The sequence below is a fragment of the Parambassis ranga genome, chromosome 2 (genome assembly GCF_900634625.1).
Source record: "Parambassis ranga chromosome 2, fParRan2.1, whole genome shotgun sequence".
NCBI classification, from domain to species: domain Eukaryota; kingdom Metazoa; phylum Chordata; class Actinopteri; family Ambassidae; genus Parambassis; species Parambassis ranga.
The window spans coordinates 5,431,940-5,446,539 of record NC_041023.1 but is presented as its reverse complement, the minus strand read 5'-3'; the positions used below and the strand labels follow the sequence as shown (position 1 = coordinate 5,446,539).

The 14,600-nt window shown below is 41.5% G+C and overlaps 2 protein-coding genes across 2 annotated transcripts; one reads left to right on the top strand and one right to left on the bottom strand.

The window, feature by feature from the left end:
• The first annotated feature begins 305 nt into the window (after window positions 1-305).
• On the top strand, window positions 306-2,957 carry LOC114431699 (uncharacterized protein YBL113C). Its single transcript, XM_028399292.1, has 2 exons — window positions 306-461; window positions 1,028-2,957. The coding sequence occupies exons 1-2, from the start codon at window positions 414-416 to the stop codon at window positions 2,186-2,188; spliced, it is 1,209 nt and encodes a 402-aa protein (XP_028255093.1). The 5' UTR covers window positions 306-413; the 3' UTR covers window positions 2,189-2,957.
• An 8,008-nt stretch (window positions 2,958-10,965) lies between these two features.
• Window positions 10,966-13,972, bottom strand: anxa14 (annexin A14). Its single transcript, XM_028399242.1, has 12 exons — window positions 13,885-13,972; window positions 13,652-13,689; window positions 13,178-13,274; window positions 13,004-13,092; window positions 12,427-12,540; window positions 12,242-12,332; window positions 12,091-12,170; window positions 11,857-11,986; window positions 11,690-11,785; window positions 11,557-11,612; window positions 11,347-11,454; window positions 10,966-11,265 (listed from the first exon to the last, which is right to left on the bottom strand). Exons 2-12 carry the CDS (start codon window positions 13,676-13,678, stop codon window positions 11,206-11,208), a joined length of 948 nt encoding a protein of 315 aa, XP_028255043.1. The 5' UTR covers window positions 13,679-13,689; window positions 13,885-13,972; the 3' UTR covers window positions 10,966-11,205.
• Window positions 13,973-14,600: the final 628 nt, after the last annotated feature.

Genomic DNA, 14,600 nt, shown 5'->3' with positions numbered 1-14,600 from the left:
ACAGGAGGTCGGTGTTGGATTCTATACTTGTGTTATCAATAAAGGAACAATGAGCTTGATCCCATAAAAAGTACGATTAGTAAAAAAAACAAAATGTAAGTGTGGATGCTGGGCTCAGTGTTACATGAGTAAAAAGTCCACCTGAAGGATGTTTTTCTTATACACATCCCATAAAGTCCTCACAAACACTTCCTGGATACCGGGCCAAATCCTGCAGTACGTCACCTTATCCCCTCCTGAAACCTGAGCGTTTTCTATAAAAGCCACAACAACAAAAAAAACTAGTTGCCTCTCAGTGTCCCAGAAGGAGAAGTTCACATTATTACAGAGCTGGAACTTTCACAGCACATTACAGGAAGAGCTCTCTTTTTGTGGAAAAGGACGGTTCCCGCCACATCTCTGCTGTCTCCATCATGAAGACTCTGGCTCTGGGGCTGTTCGCACTGGCTCTGCTGGCACAGGTATCTGCTCATAGACACTTAAAATGACCGTTCTGTGGATTCTAAAAGATAATATGGTCCTGGACATTAAATCTGGATATTATACACATATACTCATATTACTGCTATATAACAGTAATAGGACTTGTTTGTTACTAGCTTGTTATCAGCACACATGACGGAAGTTACCACTTTCAGTGGTTCTCTTTTTTTTTTACGCATCATCAAATTCAAAATGAGAACTTTGTATGTTTGCATTATATATTATATTCACATGGTATTAATGCCTGAATGGAACAACTGATTCTTATCAACCAGTTTTCACAATCTGCGGTCAGTTATGACCTGACCAGATCACTGCAGAACATCATGTCCTCACTACTAAAGAAAAGTCTTACATTTGGTTTAAACTTGAAATTTTGTTTAAAATTATTGATTTATATAACGACTAGCTGTGTTAACAAAAAGATGCATTTAATGCTTTCAGAGTGATTACAGGTCATAATGACTTCCAGGCTTTAAGATAAAGACATGTATAATACAAATGCTACAACTGAATTTTTTTATTGATTTTTCTGATTTTTTAGATCAATAGTTCTGTTGCCAGCACAAATGACACCAGCGTGTCAGGGATGACCGTCATCGCCCCGACATCCGCTCCCACAGACAATGCGACCACGACAGCAAGCAACACAACAACCACTACAACAAGCAACGCAACCATGACAGCGAGCAATGCAACCACTACAGTGAGCAATGCGTCCGGGACAGCAAGCAACACAACAACCACAACAGCAAGCAACACAACCATGACAGCAAGCAACGCAACCATGACAGCAAGCAACGCAACCATGACAGCAAGCCTCGCAACCACAACAGCAGGCAACACAACAACCACTACAGTGAGCAATGCGTACGGGACACCAAGCAACACAACATCCACAACAGCAAGCAACGCAACCACGACAGCAAGCAACACAACAACCACTACAGTGAGCGACGCAACCACGACAGCAAGCAACACAACCACGACAGCAAGCAATGCAACCACTACAGAGAGCAATGCGTCCGGGACAGCAAGCAACACAACAACCACAACAGCAAGCAACGCAACCATGACAGCAAGCAACACAACAACCACTACAGTGAGCGACGCAACCACGACAGCAAGCAACACAACAACCATGACAGCAAGTCTCGCAACCACGACAGCAAGCAACACTACAACCACTACAGTGAGCAACGCAACCACGACAGCAAGCAACACAACCAATATAGCAAGCAACACAACAACCAATATAGTAAGCAACACAACAACCAATATAGCAAGCAACACAACAACCAATATAGCAAGCAACGCAACAACGACAGCAGGCAAAGCAACCACGACAGCAGGCAAAGCAACCACGACAGCAGCTTGGATCCCCACTACGACCTCCACCCCAACCACAACAACCACCACTACCCGAAATCCCACTACAACCACCACTACAACCTCTGCCCCAACCACCACCACCACCACAACAACCACAAACAGTACTACAACTAAATCTACGGCCACTCCTGTCACCAGAACCACAACAACCCAAGCTCCAGTCACTACATCAACCATGAACCCAACTTCCAACTCAACTAGTTACAATGAGACCACCTTGACCACTGAAACCATGTCATTCAGTGAGGGCTCAGAGGTCAAAGCTTCTGTGCTGGTCTCTCTTGTGCCTCTCTTTGTGTTAAAATGTCTTTGAGTGTAACTGCAGCTCAGTGTGTGTTTTTACAGTCCACTGAAGTGACTGATAGTAAGTTAAATCCTGACTTTGACAGCTTATAATGACTTCAACCTATAATTCTGTACTTTGTTACATCACTTATTGTTTAGTTTACGTAGGTTTTTGCACAAAATGTAAACACAGGTTGTTTTCTTGATATTTATTTAAAAAGAGACAATATTGCTGTAGACATGTAGACAAACTGCACTCATAAACTTGTTTTGTTGGTAGCACATAGTACGTGTATAAGTTGATAAATTGTTGTCAAAACCATCACATCCAAAGTGTTGATTTCAATTGTTTTTGTGCAACAACAGAATATATTCAGGTGAATTGCGGCTGCAAGAAGACAGGAAGGACAACAACAGAGGCCTATCAACATGCACAGCACGCACACACACATCAGCTCTGATTCTGTTTACCTAAAACCTTCAAACCCAGTTGAAAGTCTCCAGGAAAGTGAAGAGAACGCACACTGACCGCCTCACCTCTGTTAAGATGGGCTGAGTCTCCAGAGGGCAGGATGTTGATCCACGGTGATGCATCAGCTTTTTTCCCATTTAGAGATGCAGAGAGAGAAACTGGAAGCCTGAATAGTGCAAGAAATATGAATGTATGGTAAGACAGCTGTATTTATGGAATGGAGTGAGAGTCTGAAAACACACTGTGGTTGATTCGAATCTTCACCAGATTCACTGAGTTTGTTTGAACTTTAAGCATTTAGACTGGGGTGAGCTTTAACCAACATTCAACAACACTCTGTCTTGCATCACTCAGATTTGTATATTTTCTCTCAAAAAGCTTGATGTTTGAATATCATGTACTAATAAAGTTTTGTTTTAATTAAGTGCCTGATTTGTTTGTCAAGCTGTCAATTATCCACCAGGGCGATTGAAGGGTGCAGATTCTTTTCTATTTATGATTAATATAACTGCTCAAGTCAGTCAATGGAACAAGTCAGCGTGAGAAGATTTTACATTAAACCGTATCAACAGAGGAGGTCGGTGTTGGATTCTCTTTAGATATCAATAAATGATCAATAAGCTCGATCCCATAAAAAGTACAATTAGTAAAAAAAACAAAGTGTGAGTGTGGATGCTGGGCTCAGTGTTACACGAGTACAAGGTCCACCTGATGCATGTTTTCCTTACACTCATCCCATAAAGTCCCCACAAACACTTCCTGGATATCGGGCCAAATCTTGCTGCATGTCACTTCATCCCCTCCTGAAACCTGAGCGTTTTCTATAAAAGCCACAACAACAACAAAAAACTAGTTGCCTCTCAGTGTCCTAGAAGGAGAAGTTGACATTATTACAGAGCTGTAACTTTCACAGCACATTACAGGAAGATCTGTCTTTTTGTGGAAAAGGACGGTTCCAGCCACATCTCTGCTGTCTCCATCATGAAGACTCTGGCTCTGGGGCTGTTCGCACTGGCTCTGCTGGCACAGGTATCTGCTCACAGACACTTCAAATGATCGTTCTGTGGATTCTAAAAGATAATATGGTCCTGGACATTAAATCTGGATATTATACACATAGACTCATATTACTGCTATATAACAGTAATAGGACGTTTGAGCTTGTTATCAGCACACATGACGGAAGTTACCACTTTCAGTGGTTCTCTTTTTTTTTTACACATCATCAAATTCCACAGAAATGACCGTTCTGTGGATTCTAAAAGATAATATGGTCCTGAACATTACATCTGAATATTATACACATAGACTCAATTGACTGCGATATAAGAGTAATTTAACAACTAGAACACTTTTTCGCCATAAAAAAATAAAACTAATAAAAACAGAAAAACATATATAAGCTGTAAAGAAGTTCTGATTTGCAAAATTTAAATTTATACAAAGACAATGTTTAACAAAAGACTGGAACATTTTTTGTTTATCTCACAATGAATGAAGAGTCGAGTTTGTAACACAAGTATAAAAAAGAAGACTCCTGAGAGACTGAGTGTTCTAAAGGGTTCAAATTTCAAATTTCAATTCAAAGAAGTCGAAACATTTATCATCCGCAGTACTAAAAGATTCCGACTGAAAATACAAACAGGAGTCAAAAACTATCCTCTTTTCTGACAGATCCTTCTCCTAACCATCCTAATTCATTATCTTTATTATTATCATTCATATTTTTGTTGTTGTTGTTATTTCAAACCACACATTCTGTCCTTCAGGATAAAGAAAGATGTTCCAGCTTGTTCAGTACAAAACGTATTATTTGTAATGGCTCTCTTTGGCTTTTGTGTGATGCTGGCATCAAATTCAAAGAAAGAAAGAAAGAAAAATCATTTCATATGTTATCTTTATATTACTTGAAAGAAATGTATTCACATTTTATCCCAGTTTTTTCTGGTGTATTTAAAATGCTATTTAAACAGTTGGATCACTTCTGATGTGCCTGTCTAAAACACCCGACTATGACGGACCAGTCACTGCAACCTGCAGAGTTCTAAAGAACAAGTCTCTGCAGAATCTCACGTGAAATGTTTAAAAAATACATGTGGTTTAAACTTTTTGTGTAAAATTATTCATGTATTTAACAATTAGCTGTGCTAATGTATTCAAAAATTCATATGTAATCCTTTCAAAATGATTACAGGTCATGATGACTCTCAGGCTTTAAGACAAAGACATGGGTAATACTGTTACTATGGAAACAGAAATGCTGTTGGCATAAATGTTACAGCTGACTGATTTTTTTTCTCTCAAAAACATATTTTAGATCAATAGTTCTGTTGCCAGCACAACTATAGACGACACAACAACTGTCTCTATAACAACCATCATGCCAGTGACCGCCTCTGCTACAACCATGCCTGAAGACACCACCGTGTCAGGATTGACTACCATAATCCCGACATCCACTCCACCAGGTGACGCAACCACTACAGCGAGTGATGCAACTACTACACTGAGCAACCCAACCACTACAGCAAGCGACGCAACCACTACAGCAAACCATGCAACCACTACAGCAAGCGACGCCACCACTACAGCAAGTGATGCAACAACTACAGCAAGCGACGCAACCACTACAGCAAGCGACGCAACCACTACAGCAAGTGATGCAACCACTACAGCAAGCGACGCCACCACTACAGCAAGTGATGCAACAACTACAGCAAGCGACGCAACCACTACAGCAAGCGACGCAACCACTACAGCAAGTGATGCAACCACTACAGCAAGTGATGCAACCACTACAGCAAGCGACGCCACCACTACAGCAAGTGATGCAACAACTACAGCAAGCGACGCAACCACTACAGCAAACCATGCAACCACTACAGCAAGCGACGCAACCACTACAGCAAGCGACGCAACCACTACAGCAAGCTATGCAACAACTACATCAAGTGAGGTAACCGCTACAGCAAGCTATGCAACCGCTACAGCAAGCAACACAACCACTACAGCAAGCAACACAACCACTACAGCAAGCAACACAACCACTACAGCAAGCAACGCAACCATTAAAGCAAACCATGCAATGGTCAAAGCTTCTGTGCTGGTCTCTCTTGTGCCTCTCTTTGTGTTAAAATGTCTTTGAGTGTAACTGCAGCTCAGTGTGTGTTTTTACAGTCCACTGAAGTGACTGATAGTAAGTTAAATCCTGACTTTGACAGCTTATAATGACTTCAACCTATAATTCTGTACTTTGTTACATCACTTATTGTTTAGTTTACGTAGGTTTTTGCAGAAAATGTAAACACAAGTTGTTTTCTTGATATTTATTTGAAAAGAGACAATATTGCTGCAGACATGTAGAGAAACTGCACTCATAAACTTGTTTTGTTACAGTTAGTAGCACATTGTACGTGTATAAGTTAATAAATTGTTCTTAAAACCATCACATGCAAAGTGTTGATTTCAATAGTTTTTGTGCAACAGAATATATTCAGGTGAAGGAAAATGTATTTAAATGAACACAGGATGCAATAATTTAAAATGTAGTTCAGTCTTCAGATCGACAGATGGCCAGCAGAGCCTGTAGATAGATGAACATTAAAATATATTTGGATTTAAGAATGTTTGTTTTTACAGAATGTTTGCGACCAACCTGTAGACACACAGCAGGTCTTCCTCACTGTGAGCCACCATGATACTCTGCAGTAATGGCGGCTCCAAGAAGACAGGAAGGACAACAACAGAGGCCTATTGACATGCACAGCACGCACACACACATCAGCTCTGATTCTGTTTACCTAAAACCTTCAAACCCAGTTGAAAGTCTCCAGGAAAGTGAAGAGAACGCACACTGACCGCCTCACCTCTGTTAAGATGGGCTGAGTCTCCAGAGGGCAGGATGTTGATCCACGGTGCTGCATCAGCTTTTTTTTCCATTTAGAGATGCAGAGAGAGAAACTGGAAGCCTGAATAGTGCAAGAAATATGAATGTATGGTAAGACAGCTGTATTTATGGAATGGAGTGAGAGTCTGAAAACACACTGTGGTTGATTTGAATCTTCACCAGATTCACTGAGTTTGTTTGAACTTTAAGCATTTAGACTGGGGTGAGTTTTAACCAACATTCAACAACACTTTGTCTTGCATCACTCAGATTTGTATATTTTCTGTCAAAAAGCTTGATGTTTGAATATCATGTACTAATAAAGTTTTGTTTTAATTAAGTGCCTGATTTGTTTGTCAAGCTGTCAATTATCCACCAGGGCGACTGAAGGGTGCAGATTCTTTTCTATTTATGATTAATATAACTGCTCAAGTCAGTCAATAGAAAACGTCAGCGTTAGAAGATTTGACATTAAACCGTATCATCACAGGAGGTCAGTGTTGGATTCTCTTTAGATATCAATAAATGATCAATAAGCTCGATCCCATAAAAAGTACAATTAGTAAAAAAAACAAAGTGTGAGTGTGGATGCTGGGCTCAGTGTTACATGAGTACAAGGTCCACCTGATGCATGTTTTCCTTACACTCATCCCATAAAGTCCCCACAAACACTTCCTGGATATCGGGCCAAATCCTGCTGCACGTCACTTCATCCCCTCCTGAAACCTGAGCTTTTTCTATAAAAGTCACAACAACAAAAACAAACTAGTTGCCTCTCAGTGTCCCAGAAGGAGAGTTGACATTATTACAGAGCTGTAACTTTCACAGCACATTACAGGAAGATCTGTCTTTTTGTGGAAAAGGACGGTTCCAGCCACATCTCTGCTGTCTCCATCATGAAGACTCTGGCTCTGGGGCTGTTCGCACTGGCTCTGCTGGCACAGGTATCTGCTCACAGACACTTAAAATGATCGTTCTGTGGATTCTAAAAGATAATATGGTCCTGGACATTAAATCTGAATATTATACACATAGACTCATATTACTGCTATATAACAGTAATAGGACGTTTGAGCTTGTTATCACCACACATGACGGAAGTTACCACTTTCAGTGGTTCTCTTTTTTTTTACACATCATCAAATTCCACAGAAATGACCGTTCTGTGGATTCTAAAAGATAATATGGTCCTGAACATTACATCTGAATATTATACACATAGACTCATTTGACTGCGATATAAGAGTAATTTAACAACTAGAACACTATTTCTCCATAAAAAAAATAAAAATACAGAAAAACAGAAAAACATATGTAAGCTGTAAAGAAGTTCTGATTTGCAAAATTTAAATTTATACAAAGACAATGTTTAACAAAAGACTGGAACATTTTTTGTAGAACCCATTCATCTCACAATGAATGAAGAGTCGAGTTTGTAACACAAGTATAAAAAAGAAGACTCCTGAGAGACTGAGTGTTCTAAAGGGTTCAAATTTCAAATTTCAATTCAAAGAAGTCGAAACATTTATCATCCGCAGTACTAAAAGATTCCGACTGAAAATACAAACAGGAGTCAAAAACTACCGTCTTTTCTGACAGATCCTTCTCCTAACCATCCTAATTCATTATCTTTATTATTATCATTCATATTTTTGTTGTTGTTGTTATTTTAAACCACACATTCTGTCCTTCAGGATAAAGAAGGATGTTCCAGCTTGTTCAGTACAAAACGTATTATTTGTAATGGCTCTCTTTGGCTTTTGTGTGATGCTGGCATCAAATTCAAAGAAAGAAAGAAAGAAAAATCATTTCATATGTTATCTTTATATTACTTGAAACAAATGTATTCACATTTTATCCCAGTTTTTTCTGGTGTAATTAAAATGCTATTTAAACAGTTGGATCAATTCTGATGTGCCTGTCTAAAACACCCGACTATGACGGACCAGTCACTGCAACCTGCAGAGTTCTAAAGAACAAGTCTCTGCAGAATCTCACATGAAATCTGTTTAAAAAATACATGTGGTTTAAACTTTTTGTGTAAAATTTTTCATGTTTTTAACAATTAGCTGTGCTAATGTATTCAAAAATTTATATGCAATCCTTTCAAAATGATTACAGGTCATGATGAATCTCAGGCTTTAAGACAAAGACATGGGTAATACTGTTACTATGGAAACAGAAATGCTGTTGGCATAAATGTTACAGCTGACTGATTTTTTTTTCTTTCAAAAACATATTTTAGATCAATAGTTCTGTTGCCAGCACAACTATAGACAACACAACAACTGTCTCTATAACAACCATCACGCCAGTGACCGCCTCTGCTACAACCATGCCTGAAGACACCACCGTGTCAGGATTGACTACCATAATCCCGACATCCACTCCACCAGGTGACGCAACCACTACAGCGAGTGATGCAACTACTACACTGAGCACCGCAACCACTACAGCAAGCGACGCAACCACTACAGCGAACCATGCAACCACTACAGCAAGCGACGCAACCGCTACAGCAAGCAATGCAACAACTACAGCAAGTGACGTAACCGCTACAGCAAGCAACGCAACCACTACAGCAAGCAACGCAACCACTACAGCAAGCAATGCAACAACTACAGCAAGCAACGCAACTACTACAGCAAGCAATACAACCACTACAGCAAGCGACGCAACCACTACAGCAAGCAATGCAACAACTACAGCAAGTGACGTAACCGCTACAGCAAGCAATGCAACCACTACAGCAAGCGACGCAACCACTACAGCAAGCAATGCAACCACTACAGCAAGCAATGCAACCACTACAGCAAGCAACGCAACCACTACAGCAAACCATGCATCAACTACAGCAAGTGAAGTAACCATTACAGCAAGCAACGCAACCACAACAGCAAGCAATGCAACCACTACAGCAAGCAACGCAACCACTACAGCAAGTGACGTAACCGCTACAGCAAGCAATGCAACCACAACAGCAAGCAATGCAACCACTACAGCAAGCAACGCAACCACTACAGCAAGTGACGTAACCGCTACAGCAAGCAATGCAACCAATAGAGCGAGCAACACAACCACTACAGCGAGCAACGCAACCACTACAGCAAACTATGCAACCACTACAGCGAGCAACGCAACGACTACAGCAAGCAATGCAACCACTACAGCTAGGAATGCAACTAATACATCGAGAAATGCAACCACTACAGCAAACCATGCAACCACTACAGCAAGAGACACAACCACTACAGCGAGCAACGCAACTACTACAGCAAACCATGCAACCACTACAGCAAGCGACACAACCACTACAGCGAGCAACGCAACTAATACAGTGAGAAATGCAAGCACCACAACTAACGCCCTATCAGACAACACAACCTCCATCAATGCAACCAACTCTCCAGAGGGTAACACACCCACCACTCTACCAAACAATGGAACCACTGCCAACACAACCACTCCAGATGGTGCAACCACAACCACCACCAACGCAACCACTGCAACTGCAGCTCTAATCAAGACTACAACCATCACCACAACTTCCAACCCAACCACAACAACAACAACTACCCAGAATTCCACTACAACCATCACCACAACTTCCACCCCAATCAATTACACAACAACCCCTACAGCTCCAATCCCCACTACGACCTCCACTCCAACCACAACAACCACTCCAGTGAGCAACGCAACAACGACAGCAAGCAACACAACAACCAATATAGCAAGCAATGCAACAATGGCAGCAAGCATCGCAACCACGACAGCAGGCAAAGCAACCACAACAGCAGCTTGGATCCCTACTACGACCTCCACTCCAACCACAACAACCACTCCAGTGAGCAACGCAACAACGACAGCAAGCAACACAACAACCAATATAGCAAGCAACGCAACAATGACAGCAAGCATCGCAACCACGACAGCAAGCAAAGCAACCACGACGGCAGCTTGGATCCCTACTACGACCTCCACCCTAACCAAGACAACCACCACTACCCAAAATCCCACTACAACCACCACTACAACCTCTGCCCCAACCACCACCACCACAACAACCACAAACAGTACTACAACTAAATCTACGGCCACTCCTGTCACCAGAACCACAACAACCCGATCTCCAGTCACTACATCAACCATGAACCCAACTTCCAACTCAACTAGTTACAATGAGACCACCTTGACCACTGAAACCATGTCATTCAGTGAGGGCTCAGAGGTCAAAGCTTCTGTGCTGGTGTCTCTTGTGCCTCTCTTTGTGTTAAAATGTCTTTGAGTGTAACTGCAGCTCAGTGTGTGTTTTTACAGTCCACTGAAGTGACTGATTAAATCCTGACTTTGACAGCTTATAATGACTTCAACCTATAATTCTGTACTTTGATACATCACTTATTATTTAGTTTATGTAGGTTTTTGCAGAAAATGTAAACACAGGTTGTTTTCTTGATATTTATTTGAAAAGAGAATATTGCTGTAGACATGTAGACAAACTGCACTCATAAACTTGTTTTATTACAGTTAGTAGCACATAGTACGTGTATAAGTTAATAAATTGTTCTGAAAACCATCACATGCAAAGTGTTGATTTCAATTGTTTTTGTGCAACAATAGAATATATTCAGGTGAAAGAAAATGTGTTTAAATGAACACAGAATGCAACAATTTAAAATGTAGTTCAGTCTTCAGATCGACAGATGGCCAGCAGAGCGTGTAGATAGTCTCCTTTGAACTGATTCTGGTGGTGAAAAAAATTAAATATATTTGGATTTTAGAGTCGTATTTGGAGAAAAACAGTTGCAGAATGTTTGTGACCTACCTGTAGAGCGGTGTACAGTGAGGTGCCTGTTTGTTTACGGTAGGCAGCTCGGATACACAGCAGATCCTCCTCACTGTGAGCCACCATGATACTCTGCAGTAATGGCGGCTGCAAGACAAGACAGGAAGGATCAAAGCAGCATAATTGATGAAAAAAGGTTGTATTCTTTCTGGTTTTGACAACAGAAATAAAACAATAACATCATGTTACCTTCACTGTAGTTAGTCTCTTGGCGAGGTACACATCCGGGTTTTGAATGCACTGAACTGTCACAGCACAACAACGGTCAGAACCTATCGACATGCACAGCGCGTACACAAACATCAGCTCTGATTATGTTTACCTAAAACCTTCAAACCCAGTCGAAAGTCTCCAGAGAAGCGTTTCTCCACCAGCTCGTTCACCATCTGTCCACTCTGCAGCTCCAGGCCCATGAAGACTGCAGGAAATTAACACAAATCAACACAAACTCACAGAGAGGAGTTCAAGAACGCACACTGACCGCCTCACCTTTGTTAAGATGGTCTGAGTCTCGGGAGGTCAGGATGTTGATCCACGGTGTTGCATCAGCTTTTTTCCCATTTAGAGATGCAGCGAGAGACTCGACATCTCTTTGAATCACACCAAACCCATTCTCCTTCTGTTTTAAGGACGAGGAGACAAAAATAACTCAAGCTGCCACCTTTAATAATAAGAATGTCAGAGATCAGTGCTCATGTTGAAGAAAGGGGAAAATGTAATTACATTCAATAAAGCAACAACAAGCTTAGCAAAGTCTCCACTGGTCTCCCCTTTCACTTCCTTCTCCAGGTCCTTCTTATACACTGCAAAAGAGAAAGTAATGCAATCATCAATATTTAGAATGGATCACACATCATCACGTCTTGTTACCCACATTGTTTATATGCAGCACTGATTTCTTTCAGCTGCGTCCCAGATCTCGTACTGAGAATCTCCATCAGCGTTTCCTCATCAGTGCCCAGACCCTGCACACAAACACACACGTATGAATAACCTGTGATGCTGCAACAAAGAAAAGGCCCTTTAAATGTATCTACAAACACACACACACACACTGACCGCCATGGCCTGCTGCAGCCGTAGAGCTTCATACTGCATAGGGGGCATCAACAGCTCCACCAGGACACTCTCCAGATCTCCAGACAAAGCTTTCTTCAGAGCTGCTTCCAGGTCCTGGAACACCACAGTGGACATTTTTACTTCCAGCTTACTCCCACATACTAAAGGTAGGACTCTAAACTTGCTGTAGGTGTGAGTTGTATGTTATGTGATCATGTAACTGCCTATTTCATTCACCCTTGATACCGGAATACCTATAATCAATTGGGGCCTTTTTCCTGCCTGGGCCCAGGGGCCTATGGACTCCCTGAGCTGGGATAGGCTTTACACTAATGCATGGTTAATAATAATATTATGATATACATCATGGTACCTCTGTGGCCTAGCTCAACATGCTGCACGCTCTGTGGACTGTTCCTTTAAGAGACACTGTTATTGTGCATCTGACCACAAAGTGCTCTTTACACAAAGGTGTGTTCAGGTCTGAAGACCAGTTTGATATTTACACAAGTTATAGATGAGCAAACACACAGAGGGAGTATCATACGTGCTGCACTTGACATATTTGTTGCTTCACCTTTTTTGTCAGCTCTTCGAAGGTCTTGGCGATCACTTGTCTCTGGGCGTTGCTGCGGTTGGTCAGAATCCTCACCAGATTCAGTGTATCTGAGTGGGGAAGGGGGGGTTAACACAGTGTTTGAACTTTGGGCCTTGACCCCAGAATGGGGGTGAGGAAATCTGTCTTTGGTACCTTTCTTCTCCAGCGCTGCCTGGATCTCCTCTGCATCTCTCTCGGGGTAGAAATTGGAAAAGGGTCTGACCGTACCAAGGGTCCCCCAGCACATGTCCTGTGAAGGTGTCCAACAGGTGAACAGGTGTCCAACAACACAACAAGTGGAATGTATCACAAAAAGAAAGGGAGGAGGAAGTGGTGACATGTCAATGAATGTACCCAGAGGAGATGAACAATGATAACAGATACGCTCGAACTAGAAGAATGTGAAATATCCCAAACTCCTGCAGTGACAGGTTTGAAAAAACAGGGAAAGTAGTAGCAGAAACACTACAGAAAATGGTTTTAAACCTCACTTGAGATGCTTCTTAATCCTACATCTTGACATTACAAAACATGTACATGCCTGGAGACGTTATTCTCAATGGCTTTTATAGATAGCATTCAAAGGTAGCAGATAAGAAGTCCTCGGACAGTAAAACATTTACTTACATAAGACTTGAAGTAATCAGGGTCCATGGCTGTATTGTCTTAAAAAGACATAGACATGAAGAAAAATAAAACATTACACACACATACACATGCTACAGCGTGTGTATCCATTCATACACTCACATATAGCTCAACAGCAACACATCTGAAAGAGGTAAAAGTGGCTACAACACCCCAACATGCTTAAAAACAAACTGTAAAGTGAGTTATTTTTGAAAAGCTTGTTTTCTTACCTGTAACAGAGCACTGTGGCTGCAGCTGTAGAAAGGTGTCTAGGAGGTGTAGTTTTTTAAGCCTCCTCTAATCAGCTCTGTATCACAGTCCCACCCTAGTGTTGCCACACATGCTCCCTGTACACCCACTCCGCTGTCAGTCTACCATCCAACCAATCAGGGCTCAGCATCTTCACTGCCTCGTCAACACTATTTAGTGCGCATGCTTCTGTCACAGAACACCTGGAAAATACTGACAATCCCGGCAAAGTAGGAATCCAGACAGGCAGGTTTGTTTACAGGCCACCTTTGTTGGGGAAAAGGATTTTCCAAAAATCAATCCTTTAAGGCTAAATAACTCCAAAATAAATCAATAAAGAGGCGATGTTGTATTGTTGTATTCAGCTGGACAATCCATCACCTTCACTGAAGATAGTTATTTTATTTATTGAAGTTATATCTTTATCATTTTGTGGCTTTCCACCCACATACAGTGGACATCTGATAAACGAAGCCATCAGACAACATGCCAGTCTCATTTGTGAGTGGGTGAGGGGGAGACTTTGTGTTCAGGGTGTGCTCATGAATATCTCCAGCACTTGAAAATGAAACGAGAGCAGCAACAAAGAGGCTTTTCAGCACAAGATAACAATCTGATACCGAGGAGCTCTCGCCTGCCCCGTTTCCTCAGTCAAGTGTAACAAGAGAGAATTACATTATTGCAAACAAGTGAAAGC

Excerpts from the sequence above, each read along its gene's own strand:
- LOC114431699 (XM_028399292.1), top strand. The coding sequence starts at position 414 with ATGAAGACTCTGGCTCTGGGGCTGTTCGCACTGGCTCTGCTGGCACAG. Across the intron at positions 462-1,027 it reads CACTGGCTCTGCTGGCACAG|ATCAATAGTTCTGTTGCCAG; the intron begins GTATCTGCTCAT and ends CTGATTTTTTAG.
- anxa14 (XM_028399242.1), bottom strand. The coding sequence starts at position 13,678 with ATGGACCCTGATTACTTCAAGTCTTAT. Across the intron at positions 13,093-13,177 it reads GGCAGCGCTGGAGAAGAAAG|ATACACTGAATCTGGTGAGG; the intron begins GTACCAAAGACA and ends TTCCCCACTCAG. Across the intron at positions 12,171-12,241 it reads CAGTGCTGCATATAAACAAT|TGTATAAGAAGGACCTGGAG; the intron begins GTGGGTAACAAG and ends TCTCTTTTGCAG.